At 52.6% G+C, this 16,115-nt stretch overlaps 5 protein-coding genes across 5 annotated transcripts; 4 read left to right on the forward strand and 1 right to left on the reverse strand.

Annotated features, from left to right (window-relative positions):
- Positions 1 to 254: 254 nt before the first annotated feature.
- AYL99_03546 (hypothetical protein) lies at positions 255 to 1,508 on the forward strand (the record flags this gene model as incomplete). Its single annotated transcript, XM_018835060.1, has 1 exon — positions 255 to 1,508. One exon carries the CDS (start codon positions 255 to 257, stop codon positions 1,506 to 1,508), a length of 1,254 nt encoding a protein of 417 aa, XP_018694710.1.
- A 1,499-nt stretch (positions 1,509 to 3,007) lies between these two features.
- AYL99_03547 (hypothetical protein) lies at positions 3,008 to 4,510 on the forward strand (the record flags this gene model as incomplete). Its single annotated transcript, XM_018835061.1, has 1 exon — positions 3,008 to 4,510. The coding sequence occupies one exon, from the start codon at positions 3,008 to 3,010 to the stop codon at positions 4,508 to 4,510; it is 1,503 nt and encodes a 500-aa protein (XP_018694711.1).
- A 494-nt stretch (positions 4,511 to 5,004) lies between these two features.
- Positions 5,005 to 6,332, reverse strand: AYL99_03548 (hypothetical protein; the record flags this gene model as incomplete). Its single annotated transcript, XM_018835062.1, has 2 exons — positions 5,005 to 5,207; positions 5,273 to 6,332. 2 exons carry the CDS (start codon positions 6,330 to 6,332, stop codon positions 5,005 to 5,007), a joined length of 1,263 nt encoding a protein of 420 aa, XP_018694712.1.
- A 4,228-nt stretch (positions 6,333 to 10,560) lies between these two features.
- On the forward strand, positions 10,561 to 11,960 carry AYL99_03549 (formate dehydrogenase; the record flags this gene model as incomplete). The annotated part of the gene is made up of 4 exons (XM_018835063.1): positions 10,561 to 10,725; positions 10,787 to 10,962; positions 11,013 to 11,557; positions 11,614 to 11,960. 4 exons carry the CDS (start codon positions 10,561 to 10,563, stop codon positions 11,958 to 11,960), a joined length of 1,233 nt encoding a protein of 410 aa, XP_018694713.1.
- A 1,876-nt stretch (positions 11,961 to 13,836) lies between these two features.
- Positions 13,837 to 14,474, forward strand: AYL99_03550 (hypothetical protein; the record flags this gene model as incomplete). Its single annotated transcript, XM_018835064.1, has 3 exons — positions 13,837 to 13,884; positions 13,940 to 14,071; positions 14,127 to 14,474. 3 exons carry the CDS (start codon positions 13,837 to 13,839, stop codon positions 14,472 to 14,474), a joined length of 528 nt encoding a protein of 175 aa, XP_018694714.1.
- Positions 14,475 to 16,115: the final 1,641 nt, after the last annotated feature.

Consider the following 16,115-nt stretch of genomic DNA (forward strand, 5'->3'; position numbering starts at 1 on the left):
CGTACAAAAGCAGTTTTCACGGGTGTCGGTGATTCTGACGACGATGTTAGGAGTTCAGTTAGTCATTCGAAAGAAGGTGGAAGAATCGCCGCGAACACGTGCGAGGCTGACGCCAAGCAGAGCAAGGCTGTGGCGAAAGAGATGAGTCCAAGTCACAGCATCATTTTCGTTCGTCTCTTTATAATCTACGATGGAATAATACCCTGCACCGGCGTAACCCTGACCAGAAGAAACATACAACAAGCAAAAGCAACATGTCCAACACGGCCAACGACAACAGCGGACCACTGACGTCCCTCCCTTTCCCACCCGTCACTCCAGCTCACATCCTAAACTGTTCCTTCCACTCATGGTATCCCCGTTTCCGTTCTCTGACTCCCAAATCCAGGATTATTCCACTCTCTCAGCCATTCCTGGACTACCTCCGTGCCGATGGGATAATACTGCCCCCTGAACACGGGCCCAGTGATGCAGATAGTGGATTCGAAGACGGATTCCAGAACGACGACGAGGATGAGGATGAGGATCCTTCGGAGCGGTGGGCCGACATCCATGCTAAGATCCGCTCCACGATATCCGAACTGGGTGGCAAGGTGATGCCGAAACTGAACTGGTCAGCGCCCAAGGACGCCACCTGGATCGCGACCACAAATGACATGGAATGTCGAACTCCAAACGATGTATATTTGTTGTTGAAGTCAAGCGACTTCGTCACGCACGACTTGGAGCACGCTTTTGACGGCTGCACCATCGCAGACGAATCGAAAGACGGCGATCAGACCGAGGTTGACGATGGCAACGCCCGTGACGATAGGAAAGAGAACGCATTCCCTGAAGTGCCTTACCATCTCGTACTACGGAAAGCGTTCAACCTGAACCCTTCGCTTGAATTTCGGTGTTTCATCCGCGAACGAAAACTCATTGCAATTAGCCAGCGAGAGATGAACCACTTTGATTTTCTCTTCGACTTGCGGGATTCCTTCAAACGGTTAATCCAGGAGTTTTTGGGGCAGCACTTGCTACCTGGCGATGGTGGAAAGGGATTCCCGGACGATAATTTCGTTGTGGATGTCTATATTCCGCCACCGCATGACCGTGTGTGGTTGATTGACATAAACCCATGGGCACCCCGGACGGATTCATTGCTCTTCTCCTGGTTAGAGTTGCTACAACTGCCATCCTTTGAATCGCCAGTCCTGACATTGAAGATTGGAGAAGGTCCGGACGTTGAAAATCGAGAGGGGGAGGAGGATGAGGACGACGACGACGACGACGATGATGATGAAGCCGATGATGATGAAGCCGATCTGATCTTTGATCCAGAGTTCCGACTCGTGAAACGAGACGATCCAGAAGCGTATCAATTCTCGGCCACGAAATACTCCGCGCACAAACTGCCCAAGGAAGTCGTGGACGCCAGTATGACGCCAGGAGACATGAAGAACATGATGGAAGAATGGAAGAAGGTCCTTGACAAGCAAGTGGACGAAGACGAGGATTCGGATTAGGAATAAGAGAGGTATCTGAGCGCCTGGCTGGGAAAGGAACACATCTTTGTCCTTTCGGACTTTGCATGTGGCCTCGTCTCTTTGCCGCTGAATCTACGTCTCGCCACACTTGTAATTCGCGACTTACAATACTGGTTCGTCACAGATAACCACAACCCCCACTCCCCTCAAAGCGTCCTCGCCGATGTGGTCTACAGGTGGTTGCGACGTTGAGGTTGTACCGGCCATGACTAAAAACACCATTTCGCATCTGTCGGCAGAGAGCTAGTCGGACGAGCCCACACAGACTGTCACGGAAGGACCAACTATAATTTGCTGCACGGTGGGATAGCCTGGAGCCAGCGTAAGGCTCCAAGAGTGTAGCGCCTTGCACTTTGTTCAGGTATACCTCGGATACACCAGAAGCTCTCACCATCCCAATTGTCTAACATACGATGTGGCATCTGCGAACAGCGATGGATCTGCCCAACCTTGCGAAACTGACCTCGACTTCCGTCTCTATCGCTATCATCGGTCGTGCGGAGTGGAACATCGGATAGCAGTATCCGATTGGTACTCGCTGGTTCTCTTCTATTTGAGAGATAGAAAGCCTGCCGTCGCAAGTGTGGTGGGGGACGATGTGGTGATTGCCGATTTCGTATCCAGCAATTAATAAGTGGGCGTTCCAAAGAGCCCAGCCATGTTGGTTTGCGCCTTTCGAGGAACCAGACTATGTCCCTTGCGGGTAAACACAGCTACCCATATTTAGGAGGAGAGGATACCCTTGGGTTTAGATGATGGGCAAATATCAATTACCTTCATACCATTCCCTCAACATTGGTCGCCTGAAACCATGTTTTCTTGCACGCCTCTCTGTCAAAATATCAGGGCTGGAGGATAGGGTCTGCTTGAATCTTGCACCTGCATGCTACATGTGTTTCGAGGCTGAGCCCAAATATTGACCTGTCATTGCGTCGCTGACACGCTATTGTCACAGTCCTGCACCGGGGAGAGATATGTGACTGAATTCGAGGAGAAGACTGTGGTGCCATCCACGAATTCAACTGGCATCGTTGATCCGGAGGCGGGCACTACTGCTCCCAAAAATACGGCCCAAGCACAATCGTAGCATACTCACTCATCCTCTATGTCCGACTTCTCATGCGTATACTTTGGATACGGTTCCAATTTGTCGCCACGGTCGATGAAGCGACGATGTCCCGACTCCCTCTTCATCGGCATTGCCGATTTGTAAGCAAGCTGATCGAGGGGATGAGGAGGATGAGGAAGGGCTCAAGGACGTGGCGGAGGAAAAGTTGTAAGATGGACGACGTCGTTATCCATTGCCCAATACAACACGCGCTAACCACATTCGGAAAAACACCAACAACGCGCAGCTTGGGCTTGAAGATTCCGTATTATTCAAACAAGAAGATTTTGTCACAAGAGAACCTCCTTCTCATAGATGCCGGGTAACTGCAACATCTTAACTCTTATTCCCTACCAATTCATTTCACAATATGCCCGGCGAGGAAACCATCTTAGAGGGGCCTGTGACCCCCGCCCCAGTATTCGCCTATCGTGCGATACGAAGCATCTTCTTCGCCTCGCCCGAATCTTCGCCCGAGCACGGCGACAAGGAGAACCTCGTGCCTGTATATCCCTCGTCACCGAAGCGGAAATACGTGGCGGAGGACTCGCCCGTACCGTCACCGTCACAAAAGCGCCAGAGAGACACCAATGCCCATGGTGGCCGGAACATCCTCTCTCCTACAAAAGGTATACTCCGCACGCCGGGCCTGGCGACACCTCGAGCAAAGTATTTGAAAGACATCAATGTCAAATTCAAGAGCGTCAGCCCTGAGGCTCCGAAGCTGCCCATCCTGCCCGTTTCTCCTCGACAGCCCAGATCCAAAGCGCAAGATGCACCAGCGGCCCTTGGCCATTTAAAACCCATCCACAACCTAATACCACCTACGAAGACAAAGCCGACATCCGTGCTGCAGGACGCAGTGCAGGACGAGCAATTACTGGTCAAAAGCAACCCTGCGGCCGCGTCTGCACCTTCCACTTCACCATGCCTCCTCTCTCGAGCAGCCATCGAGGCATACATCGCGCAGACCGAGAAGGAGATGAAGAAGCTAGTCCGCTACGGACAGAAAATGCGCGAGTATGCGCGCAAGAAGGACGCGGAAAACCAGGAGCTGAAGGGCATGATTGACCAGCTGCGACGGGAGAATGAGAGATTGAGAAGAGAGACGGACAGTGCTGCGGAATGCCACCGCGGCGGCAGCGATCTTGAGCAAGTGGACAGACACCTGACGGATGAGAAGGGAGAGAAGAGGTGGCTCAGTGCTGGAACGTTGGGCACGAATGCGTCGCCGGCCCTAAGGGACAAACCTCGAGCCTACGTTCGGGAGGAAGTCGATAGGGTCGAAACAACAGTGCGAAGCCAGACGGTGAAAGAGTCCAAGGGCCAGAGGCACACGAGCTTATCAGGTGCTGAAACAGCAGAACGAAGCGCCGGCATATACGACCCTGCAAGACCTCCAAGCGACCATCTACCCTCGATCAAGCGATCAATCTCAACATCCACGTCGCAGCGAATAGCCTCAACTTCGACCTCAATTGCAACGACACGGCTCGCCGACATTCCCGGCAACCTGCCTCAGTCCACAGAAGTAATTCCAGCAGCAGCATCATCATCAACATCATCAACAACAACAGCCATCCGCTCCGCCTCAGCCAGCACCATCGCCGCTAGACCCGGCAAAACCAGCCTGCCACCCGACCGCGTCGCCGCGGCTCGCGACAGACTCCGCCGACGTTATGAAGCGAGAAAAGCGAGTGTTCCGGTCGACGTCGGCTCGACGCTGAACGAGCAAGGGGAGGAGAAAGGGGAAGGATATGTTGAGGACGACCGGCATTTACTTGGCATGGGGATGGGAACGAAGAGGGAGAGGGCGCAAGAGCTCGCACAGCAGTCTGAGGAACCGAGCGAGGTTGACTGGGTTAATCTCTGATGGCTTGTCGTCCTCGTTTGCCCGACGTTCGCCCCGTTCCTCTCCCTCCGAGTTCCGCTCCTCCTGCTGTGTGCAAACGGGCAGACAGATACCTATGTCTCCTCTCTCTCTCTGTGCCTCCTATTTTCATCTACACAATTAACAATAAGGGGTACGAACCGTAAGAAGGACGGAGGAAAACAAGAAGGGGCGCAACATATCGCGTAAACAGTAGTGAACTGAGCTTGTATCGACTCCGTGGTTCGGGATAGGAGCATGTCACGACAGAACGAACCATGGCGCTTGGTTATTACTCTCTGTGCCTACGTAGTAGATATGTCCTCTCCAAGTCTGTCGCCTTTTGCATGGGCACTGATCCAGGCATCATCTCTTCGTCATTGAGAATAGAAGTCTATCTGGTATCATAATATAACATTGGGGGAAAAAAGGCCCAGCCTCAGTTTTTATACCCTGTGTATAAGTGGACCGAGTATTAGTCGGTCGACACTAGTTCTTCAACCAAGGGTCTCGGTGACCACTCCCATTTCATCCGTCTGCGTCCCTTGCGACCGACTCAGCCCCGGGTAGTTGGCCTGCTCGCGCTGGAACTGCTGCTCGCGTTCCTTTTCGTCCTTCGCGGCAGCCTTGCGTCTCTTCTCCGCCTCTTCTTTCTCGCGCATCTTGATCGAGGAGTAATTCAGGGCGGATATGATCATGACTGGCAACACGGTGAGCATTCGAATCCAGAATTTGGGGCAACAGATCGGGGTTGAAGCAACTTACAAGCACAGAACCCAATCGCCAACGCCGCGCGTCGGGTCAACACCCACCGCAACCCCTCGACCTCGCTCCGGGCTTCACTGTTCAGAAGCACCGTGATTTCATAGTTGAGTTCCGAAATCTTGCTGTCGATCTTGCGCTTGTCCTCCTGCAGGCCCAGTTTGCGATCGTTGAACAGGCCTTTCAACTCCTCCTTGAGCGTCATCAGGTCTTGCGTCACCTTCTGGTTCAAAATGTCGTACTCGTGCTGCAACTGTGCCCGTTGGCTGCGCTGCTTGAGCGTCTCGGAGTGGCGCGTGCTTTGCAGGGTGGTCTTCAGCTCGGAGCAGGCGGCGCGGAAGAGGTACGATTCGTTCTCAATGTCGGACTTGGAGACGAGGCCTTCCTTCGCGACATCGAGGTTCAGCGACAGCATGAGCCGGATGGCTTTCATCAGCGTGATGGCCTGGTCGACGGTGTAGGCGTCCTTCGCTGCTAGCTGTTGGACAAGCGAGTACGTGTCGAAATGATGTTCATATGGAGACGGTTCGAGATGGGGGTGCTTGGGCGCGTCTTTTCCCTTGACTTCTGACGGCGAGGGGATCGCGAGTATCAGGTCCAGTTCGTTGTTGTCTAGAGGCTTCTCCTCCTGGACATTGACTTTATGGTTCTTTGTGCGCAGGGATGCCTCATCAATATAGTCGGACGTGGCGTTTGACGCTTGGGGCTCATCTTGCCCGACTTCTTCTGCCGTGGGGCCATCTTTCACAGACCGCGATTGGGATGATTCTTTGCTCTCTTTGGACTTGTCGTTCTTTCCCTTTTCCTGTTCCTTGGCTTGTTGCTGCGAACTCGCCACTTCCGAAGGGTTTGACGGAGGCGGGAGGTTCTGAGAGGCGGCGGGCCCGTACCTCTGGGAAAAGGTATCTTGCTGGCGGCATGCAGAGGTATGCAGTCTCGCTTTGCGTCGAGGTTTTGCCGCAGCTGGCGGAGGGGCCCGAATGGAATGGTAGGTGGTGGGCTCACACGCACGCACAGCACGCAGGAAATTCGGGTACAGGAAAGGCAGACGTGCAGTTGCCATTGGTTTCAGCGGAGAGCCACCTGTAGAGCTCCTTGTCGTCAACCCAACTACGAAGCTGAAGCTGGGTTTTCTTTGCTGCTCGAAAATGTGTTGTCATCGGCTATCGTTGGTACGCATCGGGTTCCGCTCTCGGAGTAAAGTAAGACCGATTCCGGACCTCTCCTCTTTCCCGACGACAACAACAACATGCATCGAGACAGCAGCACCACATGTCCTACTAGGATCTCGTGATATGTGATATCGAACATATACTCGACGACAAGGCATTCCGCGTTTTGTCTATATTTCCTTTTATACACTCCAAATCCCTTCCCGTGGAAGATCATCCAAGGTCTTCCAGGTTGTCCAAGCCTGTGTAAGGCTTCGTACAATCCCACCCTGGCCTCGTCAATGTGATGTTCTCTCCTTTCGTCGCTCTTCCATGTGTAAGCCTTCAACTGCCATCGGGAACGGCGGCTTCATATAACGGATCCGGCTTCTTCTCGTGAGGTGATGACACAAGATTTATATTGACAGGATCCCAAACCTCCTCAAACCAGCTCATCAATCCACCCAGCCTTTTCTTGAGCGACTTTATGTCAAAGGTCGGTTTTACGACTTTTCGTATGCACCAGTGTCATTGGCAGTCCTTGCGGATTCCCTTCCGCCATCTTGCCATTTCCGCTCGCCCTTGGCGTCATTCGGCGGCGCAGTTGACGTATGATGAATCGGCATTCAAGACAATGACATATCTGGGAGGTCTGCAGCGTGCTTCGCAGGTCATGACTGGCAGGTAATCTTCATTGTCCTTGGCGCTGCGACTGAGGGCCGATAACACAGATGAAGATGGGAGCGAGTTTCGCGTGCGGCTCCTCGGAGAAGCTGCACAGTACGATGGACAGCTTGGCGCCCATTGCGGTGATGCTGATGACGATGCCAATCAGGCCGGCTTTTGCCATGGCGTTTGGACTTTACATTTCGCTCGTGGTCAGATCCGAGGCTTGCGGTGGTGGAGATACGAGAAACCTCTTCACAAGAATGCGAAGATGCATCGACATCGCTGCTCGATTCCTCCTAGTGGAGGATCTCGTGATATGGGTGGTGCTTCTTAATCGTTTCTCTCCAACAAGTGTTATGGAGCACCTTTGATGTCCCTCCACGGGCTCAACAATGTAAACCCCAGTCACGTCTTTCCGCTCACGTCGGCTCCATCCTTCGGCGATAGCAGTGGTATTGGGTATCATGCTGGTGGGCCGGTCGACTTTGACGAGCTCGCCGCTGGGAAGAACCATGACCAAATGTAAGTGTTGGTAGAATACGCCCGACGACCAATGACAATAACATCAGCTGTGGACGCCGTACCGACAGGCACGAACGACGAACAAGAAGCCGCCCTGACCAAAGCCGCTCCGAGCATATAACTGGAAATCATTCAGTCTATGGCTGAAACGAGCGCAAGCAGAAGACGTTGTAGACGAGGCACCCTCTCAACCCTTCCCTGTTGTCTGATATCGCGGGAGACATCGCAGAAGCAGGGCGCCGGCAGCTCATCCATCATGCCGTGTCATTGGGCTAGTGGCCGTCAGTCGTTGACGGAATGGTCACGACTAGCTACATATGCTTAAGCGGGCCCTCAATGTCAGGATGCACCGGCAAAAATGAAAGCAGCATTCCACGGCATCCGAGACAAACTGTTCAGATGATCATATCTGAGCCAGAAATCCGGAGAGCAAATACGTGGTCCGAGTGTGCTAATCTTGCAAGGAAACAGAGAATGAACGACCCGGACCATTCAGATTCACGTCTACCCTGTCAGTGGGACTGTACCTGGATCGAGTCACCAAAGAGGTTGGAGTCCCACCACCTCTTAGGCTCAGGACTGTGCCTCGCTACATTTCGTTCCCGGCTTTACTCATCAGAATACGAACTTCCCACTGGACGTCCCGAAAGGATTGGAGGGGACCTGGCGAGATCTCCAAACGTCAGATTAGAGCCTGGGGTCCTCGAAGTTGGAGAAACCAATAAGGCCTCGTCTCAACAGTGGGCATACTGCAAGATTGACGCCCATCTGCGGTCTGATAGTCGTCAACGGAGCAGGAAATCCGGTCCTCGATCGGCAGCGGGCAGTCATGCAACTCGGAAGCTAGATGGCTCAGATTCGACCACCGCTCGTCCTCACAAGTTTCACAGCCTTGCAGCGACGTCACGCAACTGCGGCATGCCATCCAAGCACCGATATCTCCTTGCTGACGGATACTGAAAAGGCAGAGTCTGTTATGCCACTGCTCCACGTCAGGAGATGTCTCCAAGCCTTCCTGGGCACTGAGAAGTAATGGAGCAATCTCTTGTGAAAGAGTGAGTTGTGAACAGGACTTTGTCACTCCAGGGTATGACGGGGAATGGCAGGGAATCAACGGGTAGGTGGCCGGATTGTTCAGATGTGCCAGTGGCTGTTCTGGCACTAGAGCCTTGGGTGGGGATATCTCGGTCATAACCTGCCTCAGTGCCGCCAGCTGGAACTACGATCTATGCTCAGAGATCCAGGCGTCTGCGGGCCGGGATTGTGTGGTTCCCTGATTGTCGCAGATTGACTTCAGCCGTTTCGTTCAACCCAGGACGGACTTTGCTGGCCGATTTGGGGAAAAGGGCGCGATTCGCCCACGGCAAATCATTTAGGCAGGCCAGCTACCGACAGCGACGGGCATTTTTGGGCAGGGAATTCCCCCAAGCTCTCCACCAGTTCCCATTGCCGGCCGAGCTTCCGCCTTTTGATACCAAATTAGTACATTTGTTTACATCCATGGGATTGCGAGCACTGCATCGGAAGACTGTCAGTCCAACCTTCCGAAATGCGGAAGAACATTTTCTAGACTGAAGTGCCATGTTGTTCAGCGGAAAAGCTTCGACTTCCGAGCAATGCCCGCTCGTGCGTGGGTGTAGGCCGTTCCGCGTAGGGACGCGTGTGTATTCGGAAAGGTCAGCATCAAGGCCTCGACGTCCCAAGTGCCCTTGTCATCCTCTTGTTGGCGCCACATGACCCCCAGTTGAGACCATGTCAGTCGTGGGGATCTTATAGCCGTCACAGAGGGTTTTTGTTCGGAACGACGCCGTATGTGAGAAAGCAGTTCATGCACAATTCTGAAGGCTCGGCGGCTTGGACGGGCTTCCACGAATCCCAAGTGCCGTGCGTCAGGCGGCTAGGAGGAGCCTTGGAGCTCAGAGGCTGGAGCAGCAAGCATTGGACGAAGCCGGAAGATGATTTGTGGGGCAGGAAAGAGGACCGTGGCAGTTACTGGCAGAGCTCCGCAACAGGACGAAGAAAAAGAGGGGGAATTGAAGGATGATGTGTGGAAAGACTCGTTCGCCCAAGAGCACAGGGACAACGAAGAGGGAAAAATCTTCGGTGTGTGGTCCTTGAAAATGGGACATGGTCACAAGGTTATAAATGTGCTGAGCGTTCGTCCGAAGACGACTGGAATTTCTGATTCTCTTGATATTACTGCAGTACACACTACTACAGTTTCTCAGTGACCATTTTCTGACCTGAGACGTTGAGTTGAGGCTTTGCAGGTACGTACCCAGCTGCCCGGTACCCCTCCTGGTTTATTTCCTTCTCTGTGTCAGTGTTTCGGGCATCTTTTCCCGGGGCGCAGCTTGCAGCTTGAGAGAAGGAGGCTTGGGCTTCGGCCAAAGTCCTTGTTGCCTGTCAGGTGAGGGCTGGTGGGCGGCTGCTCACGCCCGGGAGCTGCACCAGCTTACAGCGTTAACTGCCTGCTTGCTACCTGTAACCTGGAGCTACTGCTGCTACCTCTGCCCCTCCCACTCCCACTCTTCCTTTCTCCCCTCGACCTTCTCCTCCCTCACCCCCCCTCGCCCCCTCAAGCCTGCATTGGTTCCACCATCCAAACCCACCTCTCCTCCCAATCCCACAGTCCCCCCCGTCTACCCACATCACCCAGCTTCCCATCCTTTGTGGCAATGGTCTGAGGCTTGCTTCATGATGCTCATCTATTCCCCGCTACTCGTTAGCTCCTCCCGTTCAGGTCCGAGCTAAGCTAACTGACACACCCTTAGTCGAACAATCAAGGTACCGTGTCCCAGGCTCAAAGCTCTGCCGGCAGACGCATCCAGCTCACGACACGCCCAGGTCTTACTACAAAACCACTTTACCGCCTGTTTATCTTTTTCCAAATTTCTCTCGACCTGTTCACCACTTGACTCTCCTCTCATCTCACCTCTCTCTTTCACAATGGTATTTACCCGTGCTGCTGCGCGCTCGTTGTCGCGCCCCACGTCATCCCTCTTTTCTGGTTCCCCGCATCTTGCACGCCGTGCAGCCATTCCTTCCATTGCCAAACGCACACTGACAGCCTCTGCTTCACGTCAGGGCAAAGTTCTTCTCGTCCTCTACGATGTATGTCTGCTGTGGTCTTCCTCCCCAATTCCAAAAGTTCGACCCCTAACAGTGACTCCAGGGCGGCGAGCATGCCAAACAACAACCTCGTCTCCTCGGAACCACAGAGAACGAGCTAGGGATCCGAAAATGGCTTGAGGACCAAGGACACACACTGGTCACCACCTCAGACAAGGAGGGCGAGAACTCCAAGTTTGACCAGGAATTGGTCGATGCCGAAGTCATCATTACTACGCCGTACGATTCCCACGTCGGAGGTAAATACCTTTGCTGACACTGACCTACAGCTTCCACCCCGGTTACCTGACGGCCGAACGTCTTGCCAAGGCAAAGAAGCTCAAGATCGCCGTCACTGCCGGTATCGGTTCTGACCACGTTGACTTGAACGCCGCCAACGCTACCAATGGCGGTATCACCGTCGCCGAGGTCACTGGCAGCAACGTCGTCTCGGTTGCCGAGCACGTCATCATGACCATCCTCACCCTTGTCCGCAACTTCGTTCCTGCCCACGAACAGATCGAGAGAGGAGACTGGAACGTCGCAGCTGTGGCCAAGAACGAATTCGACCTCGAAGGTAAGGTTGTCGGTACCGTTGCCGTTGGCCGTATCGGTGAGCGTGTGCTCCGTCGTCTCAAGCCCTTCGACTGCAAGGAGCTGTTGTACTTCGACTACCAGCCACTCAGCCCTGAGAAGGAGAAGGAGATTGGCTGCAGACGTGTCGAGGACCTCGAAGAGATGTTGGCCCAGTGTGATATTGTCACCATTAACTGCCCTCTCCACGAGAAGACTCGAGGACTGTTCAACAAGGACCTGATCTCCAAGATGAAGAAGGGTAAGCTGCGTTCCAAAACCCGCTTCACTGACTCGCGACTGACTTTGTTCCTCTAGGTGCTTGGCTCGTCAATACCGCCCGTGGTGCCATTGTCGTCAAGGAAGACGTCGCCGAAGCCCTCAAGACCGGCCAGCTCAACGGCTACGGTGGTGATGTGTGGTTCCCTCAACCCGCCCCCAAGGACCATCCTCTCCGATATGCCAAGAACCCATGGGGTGGTGGCAATGCCATGGTCCCTCACATGTCGGGTACCTCCATCGATGCTCAAGAACGTTATGCGGCTGGCACCAAGGCTATCCTCGAGAGCTACTTCTCCGGCCGTCACGACTACAGGCCTGAGGATCTGATCTGCTACCAGGGTGACTATGCCACCAAGGCTTATGGCCAGAGAAACAAGAAATGAATAAACTCTTGTTGAACCAAGCGCTCTTGCGCGCACAACTACGAAAGATTCATGAGGTGAACTGAGTGAGGGTCGAAGGGGAGGATGAGCATGCGGAGGATCCAATTTTTTTTTTTTCGGCTCGATCCAGCAAGCCATCAAAAGCAGTGGTATACCATGGGCTGCAGTGGTATCCCCGTATGCCCAGCAGTCTAGTTCAGGCCGAATATACATGTATCCGGAGGATAATCAAGCACAAGCATCGGGATGATTGAGATTGAGCAATCTCGATAGAATTCCAAAAGCATGATTAACGAGTCGAGTCGCCGCGGATGCGAACCTTACAATGACATGTGAAATTTCCCTCTCTTCCTGATCTCAAGTAACAATGGAGCTTGGAAAAAAGTCTCATGACAAAAAGAAAAGTCGGGACCGCTCTGCAAGACGGTGCGGGGAAAGCTCCAAGCTCCAGCTCCTGCCCCCATCGGGCATATTGGTCCTAACTTTTCGCTATTACAAGACCGCAGTAGCCTGCTGCACGATCCATCTGTAATTCGGTGATATATCGGAGGCGCCAATCTGGTGAAAATTACGAGGTACAAGCGCTTATCTTCCTTCAGCCTTCTGAATTTTTTCATATCGCAGTTGGTGGCATCCACAATCGAAAAGACTGTCAGGTTATTTGATACGTGCTTGAACAATTAAGCGGGACAGTGGTATTGAGGGGCGAAAACGCCATTACTGTCGGAGGTCTAGCGCTGTATTTTCCTTACTGGGATTAGCGAATGACGGGGTGCAGGCGGGTTTGATAAAGCTTACGATGCGTATCGATAAGAACTGGACCGTATCGGCACGTGGGTGCCGGCCTCGCCATACCTTCCCCAAGCTCAATTGTACCTCCTCACTGAAGCCATACAACAAGTTGATTGTGGTCATATTAGTATCCTTCAGAAATGGTACCCACGCTTCGCCCAAGGCTGTCGACCTACCAGTCACCAACGCACCTGTTCTCGGAGCTGGGGCGGAATGTTCCGGTTTCTCATTCGGATCACAAGTTGGACATCATCGGCCCCAAACGCTTCTCGCAATGAATGGATCACACACTTTCAAGTGTGACACAGCAATGTGCTGGAACTCTGCTCGTGGACTGGGATTGGCTTGATTTGGGTGTGCGCAAGATCATGTCAATGAACGCAGGTAAATCGCATGAATACTCGTATGGATCCAAACTCTCAACTCAGCCTTGTGGAGGCAGAAGGAGACCTCGAAATACAGAACTCTATGCGGTAGCTGTATTGGTCAAACAAATTCAGTCGAGCTTTCCATGGCATCCAGTACAGTCATGTCAAGGCCAGCCTTGAATTCATGATTCGATCACCGGAAAAAGGTGGGACTCGCGGACCAGACGTCCATTGATGCTGCCTGTCCCAAGTGAAATGCTCGACAGGTGTGACAAATTTCAATACAGAAATTCTCGCAAAGGGAAGCTTCAGGAAGGCTCATTTCAGCCATTCCTATGTGTCAGTGGTACAAACCGATCCAAGCGTTCAGGTCCCACCCGCAAGAATTTTCAGGACAGCTAATGTTCGAATATCATCCTGCCGAATCCTGGATCATGCTCAATGATAGGTCTCAATCCTGGAATGAAAAATACCTGCTGTACAGGATCCCGTCGCTTTTACTTTTGATGTGAACGAGGAGGCTGGTGGTGCCCAACGTGATGGAACTTTAACTTTGACAGGTCAGGGGACGCCCTCTTTCAGCCTCGTTATAGGTCTTATCGACGACGACATCCCCACTGCCATTGAAGGGATCCTTTGGTTCACTCAGTGGGCTTGCTCACCGCCAGGACCCTGAGTTGATCTGGCAATGGAAGCTTCAGGCATAAATATCCAGGATGTTCATTGAGAACAGCTTCTGGTCTCCCGCGACAGTACACGTACTCGTGAGTACCCCCAAGTGTCAACACTGTTATATGTTTGACTGACAAGGTGTTCCAGGAGCACACAACAACAACACAACATCAGCAGCAGCAGCAACAGCAGAAGCAACAGCAGAAGCAACAGCAGAAGCAACAGCAGAAGCAACAGCAACAGCGCTACCCTCAGCAGCAACAGCAGCTACTACCATCAGTAAGAATGAGGCGTACTCTATCAGCAAATTGACTTATTGCTAACAAAGCCACAGCATCCCTTCTCCCTTTCTCTCGCCCGCTTGACAAGCATCATGGGCGCCTATCTCTCGATCTTGGCCAGCAACTCCTGCTGGGTTCTCAAGAAGTTTTTCCTGAAATTGAGAATCCGCAGGCGGGTTCGCAAGATCTTACGAAAGCCACCCAAGCACGGGAGCACGTCGACCTTCGACTGCTCCCTCTCAGAGGTTCCTATTGAACTCTGGGAAGGTGACTTCGGCCCTCTCTCTCCTTTCTCCTCTCCTGCCTCCTCTCCTGTTGTGTCGCCGGCGCCAACCCTCCCACGGGTTGTTCCGCGCCCTCGGCGTGGACACCTGTCCGACCGGTGGACAACATGGAACTAGTGGGCACCGCGGCCAAATGTGCATGACGCCGACGTCTGACAACAGCGGTAACCCCCCAGACTGCCTCGCAGAATTGGACCTCTATCTACCGTCAGGTCACAGACGGTTGCAGACCAGTAATGACTGTGAGAAAGCTTCGGCCGATGTCCCGGTTACTGAGTCACACAGCATGACATCTCACGACCTCTGGCGTATCAATGTCAAGTTAATGATGAGCTCTGTCACCTTCCGGATGCGTGCGTACTGGCTTCGGCTGGGTAGATGCCGCTCCTGTTGGATGTGAGCCTTCGGGCTGCATAAAGATACGTCCCAGGTCTGCCAGTCTGTTTTTTTTTTATTTAAGCGACAAGAGCATCAGAAGCCAGAGCAACAGTGGCAGTGCGACTCGATCTGAGCTTGCCACACACACTCGTTTACGCAAGGCGTTGACGGCGCGGTTCAAAGACATTATATCGCTCTTTACACCGATCTCGGTTACATCTAATCAATCGCTCGTTACAAGTCACTGTCGCTCTTTACACCAGCCTTGGTTTACGTCTATGTCAATCGCTCGCTACAAACCACTGTCGCTCACTTTCATCACTCATTACCAAATCGAGTCAATTCAGTCCTGCCAATCAATACCGACTTCGACTCTTGTTTGACGATTGATCACCTTCTTGTCGCTGCCGTCCATCTCAAATCAGAAAGCAACATCAATCTATGGACACTCATTTGGTCGTCAGACCATTGACCTCTCTCAGAATGCTCATATGCATCCACACTTTCGCTCAAGAGGCTGCCTGGAAAGATCTCACTGCTGGTATCTACACTGCCATCTACGCCGCTATTTACGCTGCTGCTTCAAACACACTCGCTTGTCAAACGCCATCTACGCTGCTATGTACACTGCTGCTATGTACACTGCTGCTATGTACACTGCTGCTATGTACACTGCTGCTATGTACACTGCTGCTATGTACACTGCTGCTATCTATACTGCTGCTTCGAATACACTCGCTTGTCAAACTCTGCTGGGCTTCCAGCAACCAAACCAAACTTGATGTCCACCACAACTTCAATGCTCCTCATGGGATAGAGGAGCATTGTAGCCTCACTATCTACCATAACGTCAATGCTCCTTATGCGAGAGAGGAGCGTTACAACCTCGACGTCTACCACGTCATCAATACTCCTTGTGAGAGAGAGAGGAGTATAGTAATCTCGACGTCTACCACGTTATTAATACTCCTCATGGGAGAGAAGAGTATTATAACCTTACTATCCACCACAACGTCAATGCTCCTCATGGGAGAGAGGACCATTGCAACTTCAAATATTAAGGTCAAAACTCCTCATGTGACAGAGGAACGTTGTTTGCAACACTGCTACATGGGAATGTCAACGCAAATCCCAATACAACACCCACGATATCAAACATGTCATCAACTTCAACGCTGATGCCCTAATGTGACAAAGGAGCACTGCGCGCAAATGCCGCTGCATGGAACCTTGTCGGCAATTCAATTCCGTTCGACAAGCCAATTATAGTCTGGCATATACCTCCGCATCGACGCTGTTGTGTGACAAGCCTGCTATATCGCTGCCGATTACTTGTCAACTGTGCCGCTCCTCAAGGCTTGTCGATTGTTCAATTGATAT

This window comes from Fonsecaea erecta (assembly GCF_001651985.1).
Source record: "Fonsecaea erecta strain CBS 125763 chromosome Unknown Scaff3, whole genome shotgun sequence".
Classification (NCBI taxonomy): Eukaryota; Fungi; Ascomycota; class Eurotiomycetes; order Chaetothyriales; family Herpotrichiellaceae; genus Fonsecaea; species Fonsecaea erecta.